The sequence below is a fragment of the Dama dama genome, chromosome 30 (assembly GCF_033118175.1).
Source record: "Dama dama isolate Ldn47 chromosome 30, ASM3311817v1, whole genome shotgun sequence".
NCBI classification, from domain to species: domain Eukaryota; kingdom Metazoa; phylum Chordata; class Mammalia; order Artiodactyla; family Cervidae; genus Dama; species Dama dama.
In genome coordinates, this window is record NC_083710.1 from 32226890 (window position 1) to 32250419 (window position 23530).

Genomic DNA, 23530 nt, shown 5'->3' on the forward strand with positions numbered 1-23530 from the left:
ATGGAGCCTGCAAGGAGGCCAGGATCATTCACAGATTTTCCTTCTTGATGGAACTCAGTTCCCTGCATCCTTCTTGAGACACTCAAAATGGTGTCATTTCAAGGTCAAAGACAGGAGGGCCTTGATGTTGAAGAATGGCAGAAGATTCATTAACCTCTGTCTCTAGATTTTAGTGGGCATTTAACATTCTGGGAAAAAGTCAACAGAGGAACATGGAATTTGGCTGTGCATGTGTCTTCTCTTTTCCAAACCGCCAAGAGTATAGCAGGTTCTCTGTTCAACCGGCAGTGAACACCTGCTGAGAACCAGCTCGGCCCCAGCAGGTGCTGCACTGTAGGCTGCCTCTTCCCAGCCTCGGAGGGTGAGGAGGAGTCCCGCTGGACGTGCACACTAAGGGGTTTTCTCTGCACAGCATCTACTTCTCCTCCCGGCAGTGCAGTTCCTCTTCTCCCACCAGGGGGCACTCTTCCTCCCTCGTAGGGACTGCAAGAATCCTTTCTCTAGAATGGGGCTCTCCTGGTGGCTCAGAGAGTACACAGTCTGCCTGCAGTGCAGGAGACCCGGGTTCAACCCCTGGGTCGGGAAGAGCCCCTGGAGAAGGGAATGGCAACCCACTCCAGTATTGTTGCCTGGAAAGTCCCACGGACAGAGAAGCCTGGTGGGCTACAGTCCATGGGGTCAGCCAAGAGTCAGACACGGCTGAGCAACTAACACTTTAATTTTCTCTAGAATTGCTGTGGATGTCAGGGAGGGAAGGCCTCTACGCTGAAATGGTCAGAGGCAAAGACCATGTAAATCTGGAGCTGCCAGAGGTCGCTGGTGCCTCACAGGGAAGAACCTGCCCGAGGATGAAGTCAGCAGAGGGGAAAGCAGGACTTCAGGGCCGGAAGGTGGGGCCGTGAGGACGAGGGAGAGGGTCTAAGGATTCTGTATGCTCGAATCCAGCTCCACTTGAAGCCGTGATACAGGAGTGAACATGTTCCTTTTTCACTTCAGGCAGTTTTTCACTGGGCTTCTGGCACATGTCACCAAAAGAGCCCTAAATAATGCACAGGTTTCACTTGACAGCAAGTCCGGTGACATCAATGACCCATAGAGTGAATAGAGACAGTGTAAGCACAGAGAAATCTGGGCACCTGCTCTGCTCCTCATGTCAGCCATGCATGAACCCCTTGACTGGATCCAGGGCCAGCTCACAGGACAGCGTGCAGCCCTGCCACAGAGGATTGGTTGGGAGAACTGGGATGTATTATTTGGAGGAAAAAGGACTCATCTGGGTGAGTGGTAGAGGGGGTAGGCTAAGTGTCTGAAGGGCTGCCATGTGAGAGATATGATTGCATTTTCTAAGCCTTAAGAGAACTAGGATCAATGAGTAGAAGCAACAGAGTGTCAGACTTCAACTCAACATAATGAACTCTTCAAAGAGTAAAGGGGTTCCCTCGGAATACAGACGCCATGAGCTCCTTATCACTGAAGTGCTGATGCCCAGGTGGGTGACATCGGGAGGGTGGCTGCCCAAATCGCGTATCACAGTTGGGTTCAACAGGCCCCCTAAGCTCCCGTCCAATCCTGCGAGTCGAGGACTCTTTACCTGGGAATACTGGGGCCTTTTCCAGCTGACAGGGACAAGGACGTTGGAGTTGGAGCCTGAGGAGGTGGAGGATGCGCTCCGGGTGACAGCCATGGCCCTGGGCTTCCCGTCACGCCCAGAGGAGTTCTGCAGTTCATCATACCGCCTCCCGATGATGGGCGTCTGCAGGGAAAAGAGCAGAGAAGCATACATTGTTCTCTCCCATCCACAGTCCTTGGTATGTGGCTCGGTCTCCCAGCAGCAACCAAGAACTGCTTATTTGATGAAAATGTACAGAAGTTCAGTGTTACATGGAGGCTCATTTCCCTGACGTTCAAGAACACATCCTAAACCATTTTGCTTCCCTGGTGGCTCAGATGGTAAAGAATCTGCCTGCAATGCGGGAGACCAAGGTTCGATCCCTGGGTTGGGAAGATACCCTGAAGAAGGGAATGACTACCCATTCCAGTATTCTTGCCTGGAGAATTCCATGGAAAGAGGAGCCTGGCAAGCTTCAGTCCCCGAGGTTGCAAAGAGACACAACTGAGTGACTAACACACAAACCATTTTGCATCTTCAACACATTCCCACCCTCTTGAGCAGCTGAAAACAAATCAAATTGCTTGTTCTTAAACACACTTCAGAAATGACTGTAAAGATGAGAAGGAAAACATGCAGGAAAGCAAATTATTTTCAAATGTTTAAGCTTGAAAGACTTTCTTAAAACAAGACCAAAATTCCTTCCCCTCATCCCAACCTGTACTCACCAACTTTATACTCTCAAGTATTTGAAAATTTATTTAAATCTATGTTTTCAATTATTTAAATGAAACAGTCAGGGCCAGGTTCTTGAGCAACATTTAAGAAATTTCACTTCCTGAGGGGTCTGTAATGTGGTGGCTGGGTAGGCAGCACCTCCCAAACTTCAGCCCCAAGGGGGTCTCTGCAGAAACCTGTTCAGAGGCCCACATTCAGAGATGAGAGACACTGGCTGGGAGTGTTCCACCTGTCTCTCCAGGCCCATCTTTCTGGAGCAACTGGGTCTCTGGGGCATGCAGCTGATTGCAGGTTTTCTGTACCTCTTTGGAACAGAATAAACTTTAGTAAAAGAGTAAGCTCCCCTCTCCTACTCTAGCAATATAAACTGTTTAAAATGGAAAAATATTGATTTGATACCTTAATGTCATATATAAATATCATAATAGCAGCAATAAACAGCGTCTCATCCTGAGTGTTGAATGGTCAATGAGACGATTGTTTGAAAAAAAACCCAATCTGGCTACAACTGAGCCAGTAAGTTCCATGTCAGCAGACCTAGTTTATTCCTTTAGTGAACTGATTCATTCAGCCAAGCTGAAGAATATGTATGAAGTACGTTCATACATTAGACACTGTACAGACCGTAATTACAAAGTGGACAGACCATGGTTTCTGCTTTAGGGGGCTTATTGGTCATGGGGTAAGAGACAGGAAAGCAAATGTATTTTTATATCTTAGACTAATATACTTAATTAAGTACAGGTTTCCAAAAGTTTGTTCATGGACCAGCAGGTAAATCTGACTATTTTGTGTCCTCTTTTCTTCCCGACTCCTTAGTTTGGTTCATAGGTCTCTTCTCTCCACATTCCCTTCATTCTCAAGGCAAGAATTTAAATAGTGGTCCTGTAAAAAGCAGTGACCATAAAGGCAGATTCCATAAATCTCAGTCATTCACTGGTTTGGCTACAGTTCAGGAAGCAAGGTTGCAGATACAAGACAGGAGGTGGCAGCAGTCAGATAAAGAATGAGTGAAGATCATGGTTTAAAATGCTTAAGATCATGCCATTTCAAAAATTGTCTTTTCTGTGGAATCGCTTTTATATAACTGAGGCTAGCTTCTATTTTTAAAAGCTGCCAAATGAGGGCCCCTGTGAATGTGTTCTTAAAAAAAAAAAAGAAACCTCATTAGGCCTTAGAAGCTTTCATTTGACATAAATGTAAAGTAAGTCTCCCCTTCTCTAGGCGGCTAGTTTTGAACTTTGCCACTATGTATTCATGCTAAAGTTTACGGAAACAGTTAACATACCTCTGAAATATCAAAGTGGAAGTCTAGGGTTTTTCCAGGTAATTCCTTGGATGCGCTCGTCCATACTCGATGTATTTCTATCTTTGAGAGGTCACTGTGTTGGTAGGAAGGCAAAACTAGGCTGGCAGATCGAGAAACCACCAGCTTCAAGATATTCAGAGCTTCTCTCCAGTGAATGCTCTGAAGGAAATGAAACAGTCAGTCAATACTTAAAAAATTATTTCATTAAAAAACTAACATGCTCCTAGCTACTGAAACTTCTCATGACCCGTCAGAATTCACTGATTTAAAACAGTGCAGGAAATTCTTTGATAAGTAAAAGGCAAATGACATAAAAAAGATAATTTATCTATAAGAGGAGCTACATTTAGGAAATGAGCAAATAAAAAAGACCAGCTTTGTCCACATTCAAATAAACAGAAGTTTAAAATAACAAGGTACCACTTTTGCTAATAAGGTACTTCCTTAATTTGAAAAGCAAAACAAAACACAAACAAAAAAACTCAACCCTCATTGCAGTTAGGCTGCTGTTTCCTCACTCCTTCTCGAGATTCTCCCTGCCTCCAGTGTCCATCCACGCTTCCTGCCTCTCTAGCTCTTTCTGCTCCATTTGCTTCCTGGGCGTCTGACCTCTGCCCTCAGCCCTCTTCTCTTCTTGTCCATGTCTTCCTCACGACCTAACCCCGGAGTCTGGGAACCATTCTTAACTCCCCTCTTCCCTCCCTCCTGAGAATCTGACCCCTACCCCTGCCCACCTCCATTCCTGTTGGCACTGACTCAGCTGAATCCTCCCTGGACTATTTCAGTGGTCTCTTAACTGGTTTCCCCACTTGCAGCCTCTCCTTAGGTCTATCAAACCCATTCCAGCTACAGTGATCTTTCCAGAATCTTCAGCTCAAGTCACTTCCCCACTTAAACACCTTCAAGGGCTCCCCCTGGTGGACAAGGAGGAGTCCACACTCTTCAAGCAAGGCCTACATGGGTAATCTCTGAATTACCCACACCAGCCGACGTCTCTTAGCCTCTGTGCTTTTCCTCATGCTATTCTCTCATCCTGGAATGCCCTTCCTCTGCTTCCTTATCAAACTCCTACTCTTCCTGTAAGTCTCACTGTGTTTCACCATCTTTGTGTCTCTGACAACTCCCGGGCAGACCGAGACACTTCTCCCATAAAAATATTGAACATGGATAACCAGCCCAATAAACGTTATTATTTGCCTAGGACTTGGAATAAAAGCACATGTAGTAAAACGCATCCCCTTCATTGTTAAATTCTGCACAAGGGAGGTCATGGTTTGATATGAAATTAGCCACCATTCAAGATAAGATCTCAAGTACCAGGGGTGGTCCACAGGCCTAAGAACATGTAGTCTAATAAAACATTTTTATTTTTATTAACAAGGGGCAAAGATGTGAACTGACCCTCTGTCTCTCGTGAGTGTCAAGTGAGAAAGCGATAATGATCATCTACCACATGGTACAACTGTTATTGGAGCAATGCCACTTCAAGAAAACAAAAAGCTTGAAAATCGTTTTTGGCATTTGAAAATTCTACAAGTAATGTGACTGGTGAAGTGAAGATGGGGAAAAAATGTTGAAAATTGTCAGGCTTAGTCAATGAGTTTAATCAGAGAAAACCGAGCATTTGCCCTTGGACTCTGAACTCACCAAGTACACAGTATGTTTTGTTTGTTGGAGTATTTTGAAGTACAAGTATGCCGATTTCTTAGCCTTAGTTCCTTCATCCCTAAGTGACAACATTCACCTCTGAATTAACCCTTCTCCTCTGAAATACCTGGTCTAGAACCAGACACACACAAGTTCCTTTTTCCTTCTCCTTTGAAATAGAACCCCTCAAACAAGACCCTGCCCCTGCCCCCCAAGCTGGGACATGCTTTCAGTATCCGGCCTTTAAGCTCAGGAGGCAGAGGTGTGTCCTCTGAAGGCTCAGGAACGCACCGGGGCCTGGTCCTGTCTTTCTCCTCAGGACACCGCGCAGGGTGGTGGTCAGCCACCGTCCTGGCTGCTCTCACTGTGTTACGGACATCGAGAAATGAACACGCAGCCTGGCACCCAGATAACTACGGCCAAGTACGAGCTCCGTGCAGAGCCTGTCTTTCTGGAACGACTGTCTGGAAACATCCTGGTTCAATACTCACTTGCACGTATTTTTCAATGGTCTTCAGAACTTCCACGTTGAACTGCTTTACCGGAACGGCAGAAAGGTCCATGTAGCTGAGCAGACTGTAGATCACCTGCAGGAGGGGCTGCTGCATGCCGGGGAGGCCCTTCTCCAGCAGCTGCGGGGGCAACGCGCAGGGAGAGTCAGTCTGACACCAGATTTCCACACAGAAGCACCAGGGTCCCCTAGTACTTTCATGACTGCACATTTCCTTAGGAGGGAAAAGAACGTCCTGACTACTGAAGAGGTGGAGATGTTATCAAAGGCAATGCTGTAGGTCTGATATATAAATATAATATTCAGGGACTTCCCTGATGGTCCCGTGGTTAAGACTCTGCTTCCACTGCAGGGGGCACAGGGTGTGATTCCTGCTTGAGAAACTAAGATTCCACAATGCCGCGCAGCACAGCCTAATAAATAGGTAAATAAAAGCTCTTTTAAAAAAGAAAAATGCTCATAAAAAATTTTTTAAAGAGCTAAAAAAAAAGAAATTCACACAATGGAATACAAGATAAACCTCAAAAGGAAAGCATCAAATACCACCAGTGACTGAAAATTATAAATGAAAACAAAAGAGATACATCTATAAATTATCAAATTGATGATAGCACTGGGGAGGATATAGGAGGGGTGGAAATCATCGGTGGAAACGTTAACTTGGATAATCTAGCAATTGAGATCAAGAGAACTAAAAGGGTTCATATCTTTTGAAACCGTAATTACACTTTTAGGAACTTTTCCAAACCTAGAGACAGATACTAAGATTTAAGTATGAGATTTCACCAAGGCATTATTTATAATGGTAAAAAAAAAAAGAAAAATCTCACACAAAACAAGAAAGTTCTGTAAGCAATTTAAATACCAAACACTAGGGAAATGGATACATAAATTATGGTAATCTGTATGATGAAATACCATGTATTCAATAGGAAGTTTTTAAAGACAGTAAAAGATATTAGCTATATTAAGTGAAATAATAAAGAAGGGATATATAGTTTCTATATAATAAATGATGCTAACACTGATGTAAATGGGTGTATGTTATACAGAAATAACACAGGAAGGACACCCAACAAAATCTTAATAGTGTTTCTCTCTGGATAATTTTAATTATTTTGGATGATTTTTTCTTTCTTTCTTTTTTTTTTTTTTACTGTTCTGTACCTTCTGAATTTTCTGCTATGAACACATACTGCTTTTATAATCAAGAAAGAAGTCAATGATATTTTCAAAAAGGAAAGAAAAATAATGAGCAAACTGATGTGACAGACATAATGAAAAAAGTTACAGTTCAAAACTAAAAGATAATAGAAATGATTCAAAGAAACAGTGAAATTCCACATCAAAAGTGGCCAAAAGAACTGAACAGTTAACAAATGAGGAAATACTTACACAAATCTATTGTGTGGAAAAATGAGTATCTTCAAAAATATATGCTTTGTTAATGAGTTCAGAGCACACAACAGTTAAACATAGTTAAGTCCTTAAATAAGATTTGAACACCCAAAATAATTTGAATAAAATCTTCCTGTCTGTGGCATGTGCTGACAGGTACCAGGGTAGTAAAAAGGAGTTTACGCTTTGGAGGCAACTATACATCGTTTCAAAGGCTGCTCTGACGCCTTATACTCGTGGTAAATGACTAAACCCGGCTGATTCTCAGAGTCTCTGTTATAATCACTGAGTTGTTGTGAGAATCCATTGTTTTAACTGATTCTATTCAGCATCTATGATAATATATAGTAAGCGAATACACGATCAATAAACGAAGTTAAGGCTCGTATTATCAGTTTCACATACATATTTTACCCATGGTGATGGTGGTTTAGTTGCTAAGTCGTGTCTGATTCTTGCGACCCCATGGACTGTAGCCCGCCAGGCTCCTCTGTCCACAGGATTTTTCAGGAAAGAATATTGGAGTGGATTGCCATTTCCTTCTCCAGGGGATCATCCCAACCCAGGAATCGAACCCGGGTCTCCTGCATTGCAGACGGATTCTCTACCAACTGAGCTTTGAGGGAAGCCCACTATTTTACCCATAGAGACTATAATAGATTTTATCCTCAATTCAGAACTTACCTCTGCCAGGTAGGTAACCATATTCAAGGTGATGTCAGCATAGGCTTCATGAAGGTACCGGCAGACCACATTGACCCACGTGGCACAGTCCCTCGTGTAGCTGTGTGTTTTATAAAGAGTCATGACGTGTGCAAGATTGGAAAGTTTGGGGTTCTTCTCTTCCAAACAAACCTTTTATGAGAAGAAAGTCAATTAGGGATACAACAGCCTGATGAATAAGGAAGAAATGTTAGCAATTTTGCTCTAAGCCCCAGCATCCTGGAAAACTGGTCGATACATTTTTGGGGACAGCTGCAGAATGCTTAGTCATTTAATTTTCACCAATTTTTTTCCCACTTATTTTCTCAATAATGAAATGACCATGTGAATCAGCCACCCAGAAACGTGCATTACTAGTGATATCAGTATCTTCAGGTTTATGAAATGTATCACCCCGAGCCTGGTAACCTCTGTCCAACATCGGGTCTTGGATCTGCCTGAGGGTGAAGCCCTGAGGCATACCTGAGCGATTCTCTCAGCTACATCCTTACAGAACTGGTTGGGGTTTTCAAAATGCTGTATCAGCTGGGGCAGAAGACACAAGACATTCAGTGGAAACCCTGGATTAGAGAAGATACAAAGGGAGACACATGAATATGGTGCATTTGAGCCATTAACAGCAGGAAGACCTATTATAGATTTTATTCTGAGGAGATGCAAAAGCAGCCTTTTGAAGTAACTCTGATCTAACATAAAGTCCATGATAAATGTACAACCATAATGGCACCTGTTCAAAGCAGGCAATGAAGTAGATTTGCAATTTTCAGGTACAGTGCTGTCATGCTATCGACTGTTGCAAGTAAGAATCATTGTTGGCATAGATTTTAAAAAGCGGATTAAAATGAACCGAAGCACTAGTTTGAAGTTTTTATCAAAAAAATGTATTTTAAGGAAAACTTGTTTGAAAAGACAGGCCAATAAATTTAAGTTATCAGAAAGATTCTTTGAAATGAGGAGGAGTAGCTTAGTTCTACTGTATTAAGCTTTGGCTTCCTGGAAAGAATTGTGGGCCACATGCCATGGTATTAAAAATCTGGTTTGCTGGTTTAATTCAAAACAACAGGGAACCAAGGGAATTTTCAAGAGGAAAATAAAGGCTCAGAAAAATAAAAGATTTAAGAGTTAAGAAAAGAGAGAAAATATCTGTATAAGAGCGATGGAATAAACTAGCACTGTCTGCAATGTGATTTGGAAAGCAGAAAGAAAAATCTCATGTATTATTCTTGCCCCTTTTACACAACTGCCTTAAAAACATCTTCTACAATATACATAGTTAAGACTTATACAGGGCTTCCCTAGTGGCTGAGTGGTGAGGAATCCTCCTGCCAATGCAGGAGGCCCGAGTTCAAACCCTGGTCCGAGAAGATGCCACATGCTGCAGGGCAACTAAGCCCATGTACCACAACTATTGAACCTGTGCTCGAGAGCCTGGGAGCAGCAATTACTGAGCTGACATGCCGCAACTGCTGAAGCTCACACACCCTTGAGCCCGTGCTCCACAACAAGAGAAGCCACTACAATGAAGAGTAGCCCCCACTTGCCACAAGTGGAGAAAGCCTGCTTGCAGCTAGGACCCAGCACATTAAAAAATAAATTTTAAAAAATTAAAGAAAAACTTCTATACAAATTTTAAAAGAAAAACTCTTCCCAAAGAACCATTTTTAAACACAATCATTAAAAGCGCTAAGCCCACAGTATCTTATTACACTAAATACACATTCCACCACAACCAGAACTTAAAAGAGTGTGAGCTTTACCGATGGCTTGAGATGAGTCCACCATGGATACTTTGGACACTGGTGTCAGCAAACTGAACAGCTGCAAGGTAAGGTCAGTGGTAGTGAGGGAGGTGAACCCCTTCAACAGCAGCTGTTGCAACCCCGAAAAGTCTGCCCACTTGAGCTGTGCCTGGAGTTTCTCTAGTTTTTCTCGGTTCTCCGCTTTATCCAGCGGCATGTGAGCCAGCAGTCTGTTCAACAGCCTCAGGGCCATTAGGTATTCAAACTCAAAATCGGATTCCATCAAAGCCACCGTGACCCAAAAGATGGTAGCCAACAGGTTGGTTGGATGGTTTATGTGTGATGGGTCCGTGAGGCTGTCCTTCAAGGAGGATGAGCTTCTGGTTTTCGAGGAGAGGCCTTGTTGGGTACAGGCCTGAATTCTGTCCAGGGTGGCGCTCCGAGGTGGGTCTGAGGACCGGTCGACAACACCGAACTTCTTGGGCACAGAGAAGCTCCTTTGATGCCGGCTGCGTTCCGCAGTTGCAGTGTTGCCGCTAGCCGCCCCGGGGTTCACATTGAGCTGTCCCGTGCTCTTTCGGCTTGCTGTCAGTTTAGTGTTAGAGCTTAAGTCTGGCGATGAAGAGCTGGGTATAGAAATTAAAGAGTTCAACAGGAATCCAGTGCATTGCAGTGAAAGGCTAGTCCTTTAAAGATCCATCAACAAAGTGGGCAAATCATTCCTTGGAAATATTACTTTCTTATCATTTTTTTCCACATTCTTAAATGAAAAGGAATATGTTTCCTTATTCTTAAACATAAAGGTGTGAAAAACCAAACTTAACCACAACAATCCTCACTAACAAAACAACAAAACCAAACACTGACTTTAACTTATTGAAAAGTTAAAGAAATAAGCAGTTGGCTCTAAAGTTTACTGATCATTCATTTAATTTTTGTTTGAATTTAGGTGTGAATAATTATGAAATAAAATGTATCCAATAGGTATAAATGTTATTACTCTATTAACTGACCGATAAAAAGAACAGACACAGAAATATCTAGAAAGAAAAATGTAAATGCTTGTGTTAAAGGACAATTTTGGCACTTATAAAATTTATGAAAAATGATTTCTAATTCTATTTCTATCAACATTGTTGCTGAATTTTTACTGATATAGATTAACCAGTGGGTTTATACAGATAAATATATATGATGTTAGTAATTACACTAAAATTACCTATTATAAAAATGTTCACCTTAAAAATGAAACAAGGCCCAACCTGCTATAACATTACTGATTCAATTTCAAGCAAGATGAGCTTAATTATCCAAGCAGAATATGAAACTGTGAATGATTTTAAATGGGTTATTAAACATTGACAGGAACAAAAGGAATTAAAAACTAAAAAAGAAAGATCCTAAGGTAGAAATTTCTTCAAATAAAATCAACATTTATTTCAAATGTTTTTACAGTGATGGATCAGATAAGTCTTGTATATATGCATTTAGAAAAGGATGCTTAATTTGTTTCTATAAAATGTGATAAATAGGATAATTATATAAAATATGAAAAAATACTCAAAGAAATAGGAAATTAAAAAAACTAATATTTGTATTACTTAGAAATAACACATTGTCTAACTTCCTCTGTATATATGTGTCTGTTGTAATTTCCTTTTTTTTTTTTAAACTGAAGGAAATGTCATACATACTTTTCCGGGTCACAGGCTTCAAAAAACTAGATTTGTTCTTTAGACTTTGCCCAAAGTCCAGGCTTCTCTCAAATATTGAGTACAGTGTATCTGATTTTAAAATACTGTTCAGCTGATGCTCACCGAGATAGTACAGTTAAGAGATCAGTGTTCTTCAAGCAGTCAGACAAGTTGTCCACGGCAGCTTCCAGGGTAAGAAGGGCTTCCATGACGTAACCCTGCCAGACACACAAAGACAACATTCTGTGCTACTGCTGGCATCCTGAAGATAAATTTAATGGACACAAACTTTATTCCAATATTGATACCATCTCTGAAAGCTGGACAGTTATGGCTTCTTTAATTTACAAAGAAATTTTAAGGGCCACTTAGGAAACTCAGATGGCTTAGGAGTTAGCAGGTAATCATGATATTTCTCTCCCTACATGTGAGGTTTTCAACAGACCAGTCTCATTCAAAACCCAACAGGGAGGGGTAAGGCTACAGTGGGCAAGCGTGGCCTCTTGCTGAGGGGGATGGTGGGCATTTGAAATACAGAGTGGCAACATCTGGAAGCCAGAGATGAAGAGATGAAGGATGAGAAGGGCTATGATTTGGGGCATTTAAAAGTATGCTTCCAATGGCCAGAGAAGAAAAAGAAGCTGAAGTCTCCAGGCATACAGCCCTCTGAGATGCAGAACGTTTCTGATGGAAAAGAAGGGCTTGGCCCCAGCTACAGAGCTTGTAATGCCCCTGGCCTTCCACCTGTTCAGCTCCCCAGTCTCCAGGTTCCACAGTCCACAGGGTCCTCTTGTGGCATCTACTCTGCCCACTATTTCTTTAGGTTTTCTCACTTTATGAAAGGCCGGTCACACAGACAGGAGTGGTGCTCTGCACGGACACAATAGCACCCCCACCCCCTTCTCTGGGTGAGCAGGCTGCACAACTACATCTCAGGTTGTTAGTAAAAAGACAAAAACAAGACAAAATACCTCCCCTGGCCCCCACCAAACAAAATCAATAAAAACAAAGAGTCACCAAAGGATTTCGGTTATTGGCTCAATAGAAGTGTCCACTGAATTTCTAGAACAGCACCCCCTCTGGAGAGATATTTGTAAAAACAAAAGTCAACTTTCTAGAATTTTTAAATAAATTATACACTTCTGAACAGTTGGGATAATTGACAGGAGGAAGAAAGTTCAAAGAAAGTCATTAACTCCTCATCTCCGCACTGAGAGAAGGGTGCATGCCCCCGCTTTCCTTCTGTACCTGAATCTCATCTCCATGCTCGCCAATCACCTCCACCAGCCGGGAGAGGAGGTCCGACAAGGCGTGGGCTGACAGAGGTTGTTTGAGGGCCCGGAATATCTGGAAGGACCGGCCGGCATAGTGCCGGGAAGAGCTGGCGAGGGCCGTCTGCAGCGCCACTTCACTCAGGTGCTGCTCCAGGTGGAAACCTAGGGCGCAGGGACGGGAGCTGGTCAGCACTCCGCTGCTAACCGAGGCCGCCCGTCAGCAGTGCGCTGGCAGCAGGCTGACTGCACAGCGCCCCCTCCTGGTGGTGCTTGTTTAAAAATGAACCCTGTGATGGGGATTGACGGCCTACCACGGATAAAACAGAGCTGATGACTGTGTGTTAAGTCGCTCAGTCGTGTCCGACTCTTTGCGACCCCATGGACTGTAGCCCGCCAGGCTCCTCCGTCCATGGGATTCTCCAGGCAAGAATACTGGAGTGGGTTGCCATGTCCTCCTCCAGGGGATCTTTCCGACCGGGGTATCCAACTGGCATCTCTTACCACTAGCACCATCTGGGAATTCCTCTAACTAATGAGAACCGGCTGTATAGCGCAGGAAACTACTCAGTGGTCAGTGGTGACTTGAATCGGAAGGAAATCCAAAAAAGAGGGGATATGTGTATATATAAGGCTGGTTCACTTCGCTATTCAGTAGAAATGTTCACCTTAACACAACACTGTAGAGCAACTATACTTCAATAAAATAAAAAAATTAAAACCAAATCTGAATCAATCTCAAAGGGGCACAGTGGAATAGAAAGAGTTTGGAGCAAGCTTTTGTGGTAGAAAGCTTCGGGGCGATATGGTCCTGATTTTAAATGAGAGATTTGGGATGCTGGGAAAGAAATTTATTCTCTGTGAGCCTGTTTCCTTGTCTTTACCTTGTGAATCAGAGCATCCGCCTCAAAGAGTGGTTGCAAAAACCAACTTAAAAAGGACTTAGAATGGTGTCTGACACATCACTGGTGCTTACAAATGTATTATTAGTTATTCTGCTGCTACTGTTTGGCATCATTCTTCTGCACTTTTCACATAGAATATGTTCGCTCCTCTGTCATATGAGAATCTGTTAGACCCAAGTCTTGTGAATGAAGAGGAAAGTGATGAGTGGATCTGACCGGCCAGGTGGCGCTAGTGGTAAAGAACTCTCCTCACAATGCAGGAGACCTGGGTTTAATCCCTGCGTTGGGAAGATCCCCTGGAAGAGGGCATGGCAACCCACTCCAGTATTCTTGCCTAGCGAACCCCACGGACAGAGGAGCCTGGCGGGCTACAGTCCATGGGTCGCACAGAGTCAGACATGACTGAGGCAACTTAGCACGTCCGCAAGCACAACCAAGGCCTGGGCCAAACTCCCTGTTCTTCAGAATCACCCGTAAACAAGCAGCCGTGGAGGTGCAGGCCCTGCCAAGAGGCAAGGACTGGTTCAGCTTTCACCTCCTGAGTGTCTGTTCTTCCAACAGCATGAAGGTAATCTCAGCCCTCAGAAAACCATCTGATCATAATAAAATGAAAACATAAGGGAAAATCCATGGCTGGATTCTGGGCCATTAAATCCTCCACTTGTTGCCCCTCTTTATGTGCAGAAAAATCACGCTATGCGAGTCAGTGGGCCTGATTAAAAACAGCGATTTGTGCTGTCTCCATGACGGAGAGGCTCTGGGGGCACATTTGATGGTTCCATGAACATGGACCAGGAGGAAAAATTCAGTGTTACTGTTCCCGGTGCTGCTGCCTGGCTGTCCGAGCCCTGGGACACGCAGTACACCATATAAGACAAAGCTCCTGCAGCACCAACAAACTGTCCTGGAAAACAGACGTAGACACGTTCAGGGTAGGAAACACAGGATTTAACCCTTACAGGTGGTTCACAACCTATGAAGGGATATTTCAAAATGGTTTTTTTTACATCTTTGTTCTGCTTTTTAAAACATATTTTTCTATTTAAGCCATTTTATATGTGGAGGTTAGGTCCCATGGTGATGAATAAAAACTTATTTAAATCACGCTGCTGGAGGGACTCCCCCGGTGGGCCAGTGGTTAAGACTGCACTTACACTGCCTAGGAGTGTGGGTTCAATTCCTGATCAGGGACCTACGATCTCACATGCCACACAGTATGGCCAAAAAAATCTAAAAAAAATGAAAAAAATAAATCATACTGTTGGAAGTATTCTAGCAGAATTGCTGACCCCCAGCCCCCTAAGATGATGTCCTTTGGGAAAAGCTATTTAATGAGTGGCAGAGAAAAGAAAGGGGCTTCCTAGGTGGCTCAGTGGTAAAGAACCCAACTGCCAGTGCAGGAGATTTGTGTTCAATCCCTGGGTAGAGAAGATCCCCTGGAGGAGGAAATGGCAACCCACTCCAGTATTCTTGCCTGGAGAATCCCATGGACAGAGGAGGCTGGCAGGTTACAGTCCATGGGGTCACAAAGAGTCGGACACAACTGAGTGACTAAACAACAACAACAGAGAAAAGAAAAAGGTTTCCTTTTCTCCCTGTTACACAATGAACCCACATTTCTCAGTCCTCCTCACAGTCAGATGTGACCTTGGGCCTGAGTTCTGCCCGGTGGGACACGGGGAGATGCACTGGATGCCACACTCAAGGCTAGCAGGTAAACTCCTCTGGGCTAACCCTCCACGCACTCTGTTCGTCCACCTGCCTCTGGACACAGGGGGTTGAGTAGAGACCTCTGAGCCTAGCGGGTGGCAGAGACACAGAGCGGGGAGGGTCCCTGAAGCACCAGGTGGAAAGCTGCTCCCAAACATCCACACTGAACTGTTATGAGATCCAGAAACAGCCTCTTGTTCAGGTCTCTGAGCTTTGGGGGTTATTTATTACAGTGGCTATGCTACACTCACTAATATTTAAGTGTTTCCAGGAACACATCTTATTGTGCTATACCGGAAGTAGACAGAAAGCAGCCACGTTCAAGAAAATTGTAGTGAGTAAAAATATCTTGAGAAAGATGTGAAAAGACACAGAATGTTCTAAGTAAAAGTGAAGTTGCTCAGTTGTGTCCAACTCTTTGCAACCCCATGGACTGTAGCCTACCAGGCTCTTCTGTCCATGGAATTTTCCAGGCAAGAGTACTGGAGTGGGTTGCCATTTCCTTCTCCAGGGGATCTTCCCGACCCAGGTATTGAACCCAGGTCTCCCGCATTGTGGGCAGACACTTTACTGTCTCAGCCACCAGGGAAGACCAGAATGTTCTAAGCAGCCTGAAATATGTTCTGAGAATATGCTATATATGGCATTCATACTTTTTCTCATTTTTAGTATCTTTATACTATCAAGCGGCAAAGGAAATGGCAACCCACTCCAGTATTCTTGCCTAGAGAATCCTGTGGACAGAGGAGCCTGGTGGGCTGCTGTCCATGGGGTCACACAGAGTCGGACACAACTGAAGCGACTTAGCATGCATACATGCATTGGAGAAGGAAATGGCAGCCCACTCCAGTGCTCTTGCCTGGAGAATCCCAGGGACAGAGGAGCCTGGTGGGTTGTCGTCTATGGGGTCGCACAGAGTTGGACACGACTGAAGCGACTTAGCAGCAGCAGCGTATCATCAAGAGTTTTACACAAGTGAAGAGTTCACATGCATCACAAAATTTTACCTTCAAGGCTATTGAAATGACTTTTAGGTGGGGGAAATACCAATAAAAGCAGTCTTAATACTTCAAAGAAATTCCAAAGGGGAAACTCAAAACAGGAAATGGCAATTCCATTCCGGGAACAACTTTCCCATTTCAGTTTAACAGCATTTTTTGTTTCTTAGCATGTATCCTCTGATAATGAAAAGATATGTGGCTTATCTGGAATGTTTCAAACTGTAAAATGTGCTAATTATCAGAGCAGCCAGAAGAGCTCGTGAGACATATTTACTATGGCCAGCCTGCTGAGTGAGAAAAGGCAGAGATAGCTGTTTATCAGGCTGAGGAGCCAAATTTAAATTTCACACACATATCAGTCCTGGCCAAGCAGATCCGAATGGAATCCAGCTAAGGGCTTAAATATTGTGAGGCCACTAGTGCCTAGTGTGAGCTACTAGTGCTACTAGTGCCTCAGACCATGTTCAGAATATTGAGTGGTCACTGGCACAGGACTTGTCAGCAAATACTTTTAAAGCCAAAAACATTTTATTGAAAAATTATTATTATTAAAAAAAAACCCAGTTTGCAAGACAGACCATTTTCTCCCAGTTGAGTCTGATGACAGCAAATAAAATTTCTTTCTCATGGCCTTCTTTAAATAAAATTAATATAGGCACAGTTTAGTCGTAGGGAGGGAAATGAAGCAAAGAGAAGAGAGACACTGGGGAAATTATTTGATAGAGCATAATGCAACTATATGTGACATTAACTATCATTAAGTTAGGCACACCTGAAAAAGCTTCAATATCCCCATGAATATTCCTTGGCTATTGCTGCCAAATGGAGGATTTTACACACATACACACACACGCACACACATAAATACATACACAGTGTGTGGTTACATGGAGAGAATGAGCTCCGTTACAGAAAAATGCTGAAAGTGGGCTTTGTAGAAATAGGATGAAGTACCTGATTTGGAATCTCTGAACACAGATACAACATGACGTAGAAAATTGGTGAGTTGTTCAGCACTCTTTGAATTCTGATTTTTGGGTGTGATGTCCTCATGGCACCAGAGCGGACCAAATGCCCTTCAACAAAACACACAAACTGTCAAAACTGTAACTATCATTTTGCATAACCATATACACAGTTCTAACTCCAAAGGGGCAACATACATTTTTTTTAAAAAATTTACTTATTAATTTGGTAGAAAATTTCAGTCCTATAAAGCTTAAGAGCACACTCAAAATAGATCTACTTAACTAATGGAGACATACTTTTTCTTATGTTTTGCTCACAAAATTAAAGCTTCTCAATTCACCAGGACAGTGTTCATTCAGCACATAACAGGTTATTTGTCTTAAATGAAATGATGTAACATGTCAAATAAAACGCAGATTTAGACACAGACTCCCTTTATACATTTTAGAATTTTCAGAGATAACATTTTACCAGGATCACATTGTTAGGTTAAGTTGCCAAACACTGCAGGACAAACTGAAGATACAACCTCTGTTGTCTATTTGGTTTTCTCTGTGGTAAGAGCGGGATGGATCTGCACGTGAGAATTTCAGAGAACACCATTCCCAGCACTGACACTGGTGCGTAGTGAGAAAACCTTTCTTCTCCACAAACCAGTCAGGTCCCTGAGACACCCTGCAAGGAGGAACCACCAGCCCCTATCTGAGCTTCTTGTGCGTGAAATTCTATATTGAACTGAGCTTATGAGAACTGAACCAAAAGCTAAATCATTCCTCAAAAGACCCATAAAATCTGAAAAAAACGGGATCACTCACAGTTTTCTTGACTTTGATCTATTATTAGTTGGATTCCTTTCCCAACATGCGTCTGATTGCTTCTCGTTCCTGAATTCCATTTATAAATGACCCTTTGGACTAGGGGAGCAGATAGGGGTCCCCCCTCTGCAGCTGCTACTGGGTTGACCATGGCTAATACTTTGGGTTTCCAGAGCAATGTTCTCTGCCAAGTCTTGGAACTCCCAGAGGCTGGTAGCTCTAATAGATGGTGAAAATCACACTTGTCTCCTGCCCACATCTGCTACCTGCTCATCAGGCAGGAATCCCTTCTCCACTGTGACATCAGGGGAGTCATAGACAGTGCCTACCAGGGTCTGCCTCATACACAAAGGACAGCAGATGCAATTCAGAAGAGAGGAGACTTCACTAGAATTTTTATCGGTGGTTTTAAAATGATGGCACTCTTCCAAAAGGCTGATCTGAAAACAGCAGCCCATCTCCTGACCCCTCCCTTACCTGGTCGTCAGAAACTCAATGAGCTTGTTTGCCTTCTCATCGGCGTCGGCAGCTGCGTCCACATCTTCTACCTCCTGGGTCATCTGTGGGAGGTTCCCACTGCTGCCTCCCAGACTGATGCTGGACGAGGTGGAGCTGGAGCTGAGCCCTGAGTCTGGCACCGGGGACGACTGGTCCTCTCTCAGGAAGTCGAAGCCACCTGGTGGGAGACAAGGTCCAGGTGGAATGTGTAGGCCAGGCACTGAATAAGGTCGGGAGGTGCGCATCAGGAAGTGTGCAGTTATTTAAATTTTTTGGGGAAAAAAAAAAACACTTGATTTTTGGCTATGGCTATGATTAAATGAGACTGAAACTCTTTCTCTGCTTATGGAATAGTTGCACTGCGTATAAACCAGTGTGATTTGGTAATAGATGGTGCTCTACTATTTTCTACTTTGGTGTCTTTTTTTCCCCTTTTCTCCCCTAAGATACCACCTTTTATTTATCAGACTGGTAAAGACAAAAAAGTTTAGTAATAGTAGGTGTGCAATACGCACTGTTAAATATTGTGGGTTTAAATTAGTGCAACAATCTTGGAGAACAATTTGCAATATCAATAAAAAAATTTAAAGACATCTACCTTTTGTTCGACCCAATCACTACAAACTAAGAAATGTATCCTGGAGATACACTGATTAAAAGTACATCAAAGTATACGAGCCTAGGGGCTCAAGGAGGCATTTTGTATATTGGCCAAGAAGCAAAACAGACACAAACCAGAACAATTTCTCCAGCTATGGACAAGAAACATATGAGTTAAGACATGTGGTTCAATGGATACTATGCAGTATATAAAAAGAATGGCATGGAACCATTTGTGCTAAGATACAAAGATCTTCAAAATACCCAGTCTTCTGATTACGCTCACTTAATCAGTCTCTTTCTAATAGACTTACCAAATCATTTGATGCTCTGGTGTTTTAATTGATGCTTTCTGCAAAAGAAGTGAGTGTGTGTGTGTCTGTGTGTGCATGCTTTCACACACCCATTGACTGATGAATAGCTCTGTTACACATTTGAACCTAGGTAAATTATTGTTGGGTAACAGATGATTTAACTATATGACATTGAGAGGGTAACAGGCAGGAAGGCCAGGGGTCTCCAAATGGAGGAAATAGGCTGCAAGTGCCAGATATTTTTCTCTCTCTTAAGCGGCAGGAGGAGACAAACTAGTGATATTTTTTTTCCTTCTCTATACAAATTTAAAACGTGGTTTCTCTTAAAATACTGTGTTGCCATGACACCTGGTTTCACCTGAAGCTAGCTATTCTCAAACCTTGAGTTAACCAATACATTTTTCTTATGGAAATGTTTGTCTTAAGCTATGTTAATGTGTTATGCATTTACCCCAGACTCTGTCTTCAAGTCTGTTCCGCCAAATGGCTCAGAACCTACTTGACAAACCAGTATGTTATACTCAGATATTGTTCCCCTAATCCATGTAAACGAAACTGTTTGTATGGTAATCTGCCCTTCTACAAGATTCAAGTCAATCATTTTATGGCCTGGGATGAATCATCTGGTGCCAAGATTATCATAAAATGCAATTTATGGATCAGAGGCCTGGTGCCATTCTGAGTTTTAAGACATTCCTTTCTTTTCATTAAAAGACTGCTAGGGACTATATAACATCCAGCTAAAGACTAGCAGGGGGGTACTCTTTCTGCCCCCTTCTGATGCCTATGTCAGAAGCTTTCTCTATCTCCTTTATACTTTAATAAAACTTTATTACACAAAAGCTCTGAGCGATCCAGCCTCACCTCTGGCCCTGGATTGAATTTGTTTCCTCCGAAGGCCAAGAATCCTGGCGTCTTATCATTCAGCAACAACCTTTCAACATGATACTATTTTTGAGGATAACAGCCTCTAATAGCAATAAGTATTACACAATGTTTTGCATAAATGTGCTCAGAACTCTGAATGTGTATATTAATTTTGTGTGTGTGTGTGTGTGTATATTAATTTAATGTAATTATGTCTCAAGGTACATAGGGAAATGTTTGGGACCTTGGTGATACCTGGTCTCAAAATACTGGAGGTGGTCACTGTTTTGCACATTCTCCCCCACGGGTGTTCCAGACTCATGCTCTCTCGGTCAATGGATATTAATTTTTTTGGTAACATATTTAATGAAATTAGCAATCACAGTAGCAATTTAAAAAGTATATTTGGAAATACTTACTAAGGAAGAAGGATTTAACATCAAGTAAAACAGTGCATGTTTATTGTGAATAATGGTGCATATTTTATCCCTTAGAAAGCCGGGGCAAGGGTAAAAGCAGAGACGTTGATGTGGGCTCCAGGGACACCCCCAGGTATCCTCAAACTTATGACTCTGTCTCAGGCTCCCTGCCCCTCCTCGTGTTACCTGTATAGAGATACTCGGGCTGATAAGCTGGCTGAACTGTGAGAGTCTTGGCTTCGCCCATCTCCCGAGTCTGTAGGAGCACAGAGGCAATGGCATGGAAATTGCTGTTGCAAGAGAGGGCAATCAGGAGATGAAGAAGCAATTTTTTGCTGTGTTCAAAGACTTCTGGCCGGTAATGGTCCAAACCTGGAACAAAACGGTGGAATCTCTTAATATAAACAAACCTTCAGCTCGACTAGATTCCAGGGATGGCAAAGATTCCAAGATGCCCGGGAGGAACATGTTAGAGGAATGTTTAGTTTCCTTTGTTAGTTTGTTACCAACATAAAGAAATCAGGCTTAGGAAAAATCAAATGTTTTATTCCTTAAAAAATGTTCTTATGAAATGCTGATAGATGGACTTTTCTTGACCTCTCTGTAGCATCTGACATGTTTAGCATTCCTCTTTCCTGAGATGTTCTCTTCCCTGTTACTAAAGGTTTCTAACTTTAACTCTCTCTCTAAGTCTCCCTGCCTGGCTGATTCCTCTTTCCATTTTTTATTTTTCACTCTGCAACTTGGGTATTTTAATATCTCAGTGCTTAGCCGACCGTGTTCTACATTCTTTCTCTCTATGCACCGACTGTGTCTCGTGGCTTTAAATTTATCACGGAGAACCAAAGCCCCTAAAAGAAGTCCAGCTTGTTTTGAATATCTCTATAGAAGTAGCATGGATGAAGTACCACTTTATATTATGGTGCCAGGACAGTTTTAAACAATGACTTATCAACTGGAATTTTAGAGATGTCACAGAAAGGACAGTGAAAAACAGAAGATATTAGGTATTTCAGAAAAGCAGGAAGGCCATGTAAAAGCTCCCTGGGATGACTTGTGTAGGTTTTGGACTCTAGTGGCCAGAATTCCTCTGGGTTCCAGGCTTACCTAAGAAGATAGCATGGAGCAGCAGCGGGAGATGAAGAGCCCAGTCTTCTCTGACACTGTGGTCCACCACCATCTCAGTCATAAAGATGACAGCGACATTGCACCTAATCAATGAAAATGATGATGTCAACACTATGTCCGAAGAGGACAGAAACAGACTGACAGGTCGTTCAGGCACAATCACGTCCAACTCGTCAGCCTTGAAGAATTAGGTGAGACCCTGATTCCAGGGAAATGGAGTGTAACTTCTGACACAGCACAGAGCTCCATGAGGAGAAGAAAGTTCACTTGAGCTAATTCATGTAATGGGGACTCTTACCAGTCACTTTTTTGAAAATAAGGTCTGAGGGATGAAGAGACTCTGAAGACAAGGGTTCTTTCTTTTAGCTGCTCACAATCGAAAAGGCATAACAGAATGAACACCCACACCAAGGACACATCAAGGAAAAATTCAAAGGGCTGCAAGGCAGCTTTGCACACTGGTTAATGTTCGACCAAGGTCAGTCAGTATGCTGACAGCTGCAGTTCAAGTCACTTGTGTTCCCTCTGATTTCAAACATCATTTCAATTGATGGGACCTGGAACAGGTTTCTCTTTTCATAGGAAGAAAAATCTAGTCAGAGCTAAGTGATCACTCCCCTCTATCTGCACGTGCTACTCACCTGTGGAGTGGCCCCCGGGGGGTGATGGTCTCTGGGAGGTAGTCCACCAGGGGGGCCCAGCACCCCCCCGTGCAAGGCATGGGTAGGGGCTGCGGCTGTTTGGTCTCTGTGATAGTCAGAAGCCAGCCGGTGTAGGGAGAAATTGGGTCATCTGTAGCGTGAGAAAGACGAATGTGCTTCATTTACAGGGACAGAAGCTGCTTGTTTTCCTGACTTGCCTTTTTAGAAAGCAACTCACAAATTCGTGCTTATAAAAATAACTTCCTAACCATTCCATTTGGTGACTATGAAATTATATGATCTAACCATTCCATTTGGTGACTATGAAATTATACGATCAAATGGGCTGGAATTACTTCATTAAGTTTCTTTCATTCCTTTATTTCTTGGATATCTAATTTATAGTTATTCGTTACAGAGCGACTGAAAACATAGATACACAAGAAGAAAAACCCTACATCACGTGAATTCCCATCACTGTGACAACTCACTCCTTCTCTCATCTCCTCCATCTCAGTAAAATGTGATTTCTTATTTTCAGTTCACTCAGGATGGGAGCTTGGGAATCCTCCCTGACTTCTCACTTATATATATATATATATATAAATTTATTTTTTAATTGAAGGATAATTGCTTTACAGAATTATGTTGGCTTCTGCTAAACATCAACATGAATCAGCCATAGTTGCTTATATTTCTAGTAACCATGGTGATGGTGGTAGTGACAGTAATAATAAAAATAATAACGTCAGAACTAACGGAGAGACAGCTTGGGCTTCCTTAGTGGCTCTTCTGCCAATGCAGGAGATGTGGGTTTGATCCCTGGGTTGGGAAGATACTCTGGAGAAGGAATGGCAACCAACTCCAATATTCTTGCCTGGAGAATCCCATGAATAGAGGAGCCTGGTGGGCTACAGTCCATGGCATTGCAAAGAGTCAGACACGACTGAGCAACTAACAACAGCAAGGGGTTACCTCATGTCAGGCAATGGTCTATACATTTCACGTATTAATAACCCAACAT

General features: G+C 42.8%; 1 protein-coding gene across 4 annotated transcripts in view; it reads right to left on the reverse strand.

Annotated features, from left to right (window-relative positions):
• Positions 1-23530, reverse strand: part of FRY (FRY microtubule binding protein) — a 425432-nt gene that overhangs the window by 36856 nt on the left and 365046 nt on the right. For all 4 annotated transcript variants that reach the window (XM_061133663.1, XM_061133660.1, XM_061133661.1 and 1 more), the window contains 13 exons: positions 22507-22657; positions 21845-21948; positions 20924-21109; positions 18517-18715; positions 17210-17331; positions 12617-12804; positions 11492-11586; positions 9693-10300; positions 8398-8495; positions 7897-8067; positions 5795-5935; positions 3636-3815; positions 1592-1753 (listed from right to left, as the gene is read on the reverse strand). In XM_061133663.1, coding sequence (XP_060989646.1) covers positions 1592-1753; positions 3636-3815; positions 5795-5935; positions 7897-8067; positions 8398-8495; positions 9693-10300; positions 11492-11586; positions 12617-12804; positions 17210-17331; positions 18517-18715; positions 20924-21109; positions 21845-21948; positions 22507-22657 — 2405 coding nt within the window. The remainder of the gene's footprint in view (positions 1-1591; positions 1754-3635; positions 3816-5794; positions 5936-7896; positions 8068-8397; positions 8496-9692; positions 10301-11491; positions 11587-12616; positions 12805-17209; positions 17332-18516; positions 18716-20923; positions 21110-21844; positions 21949-22506; positions 22658-23530) is intronic.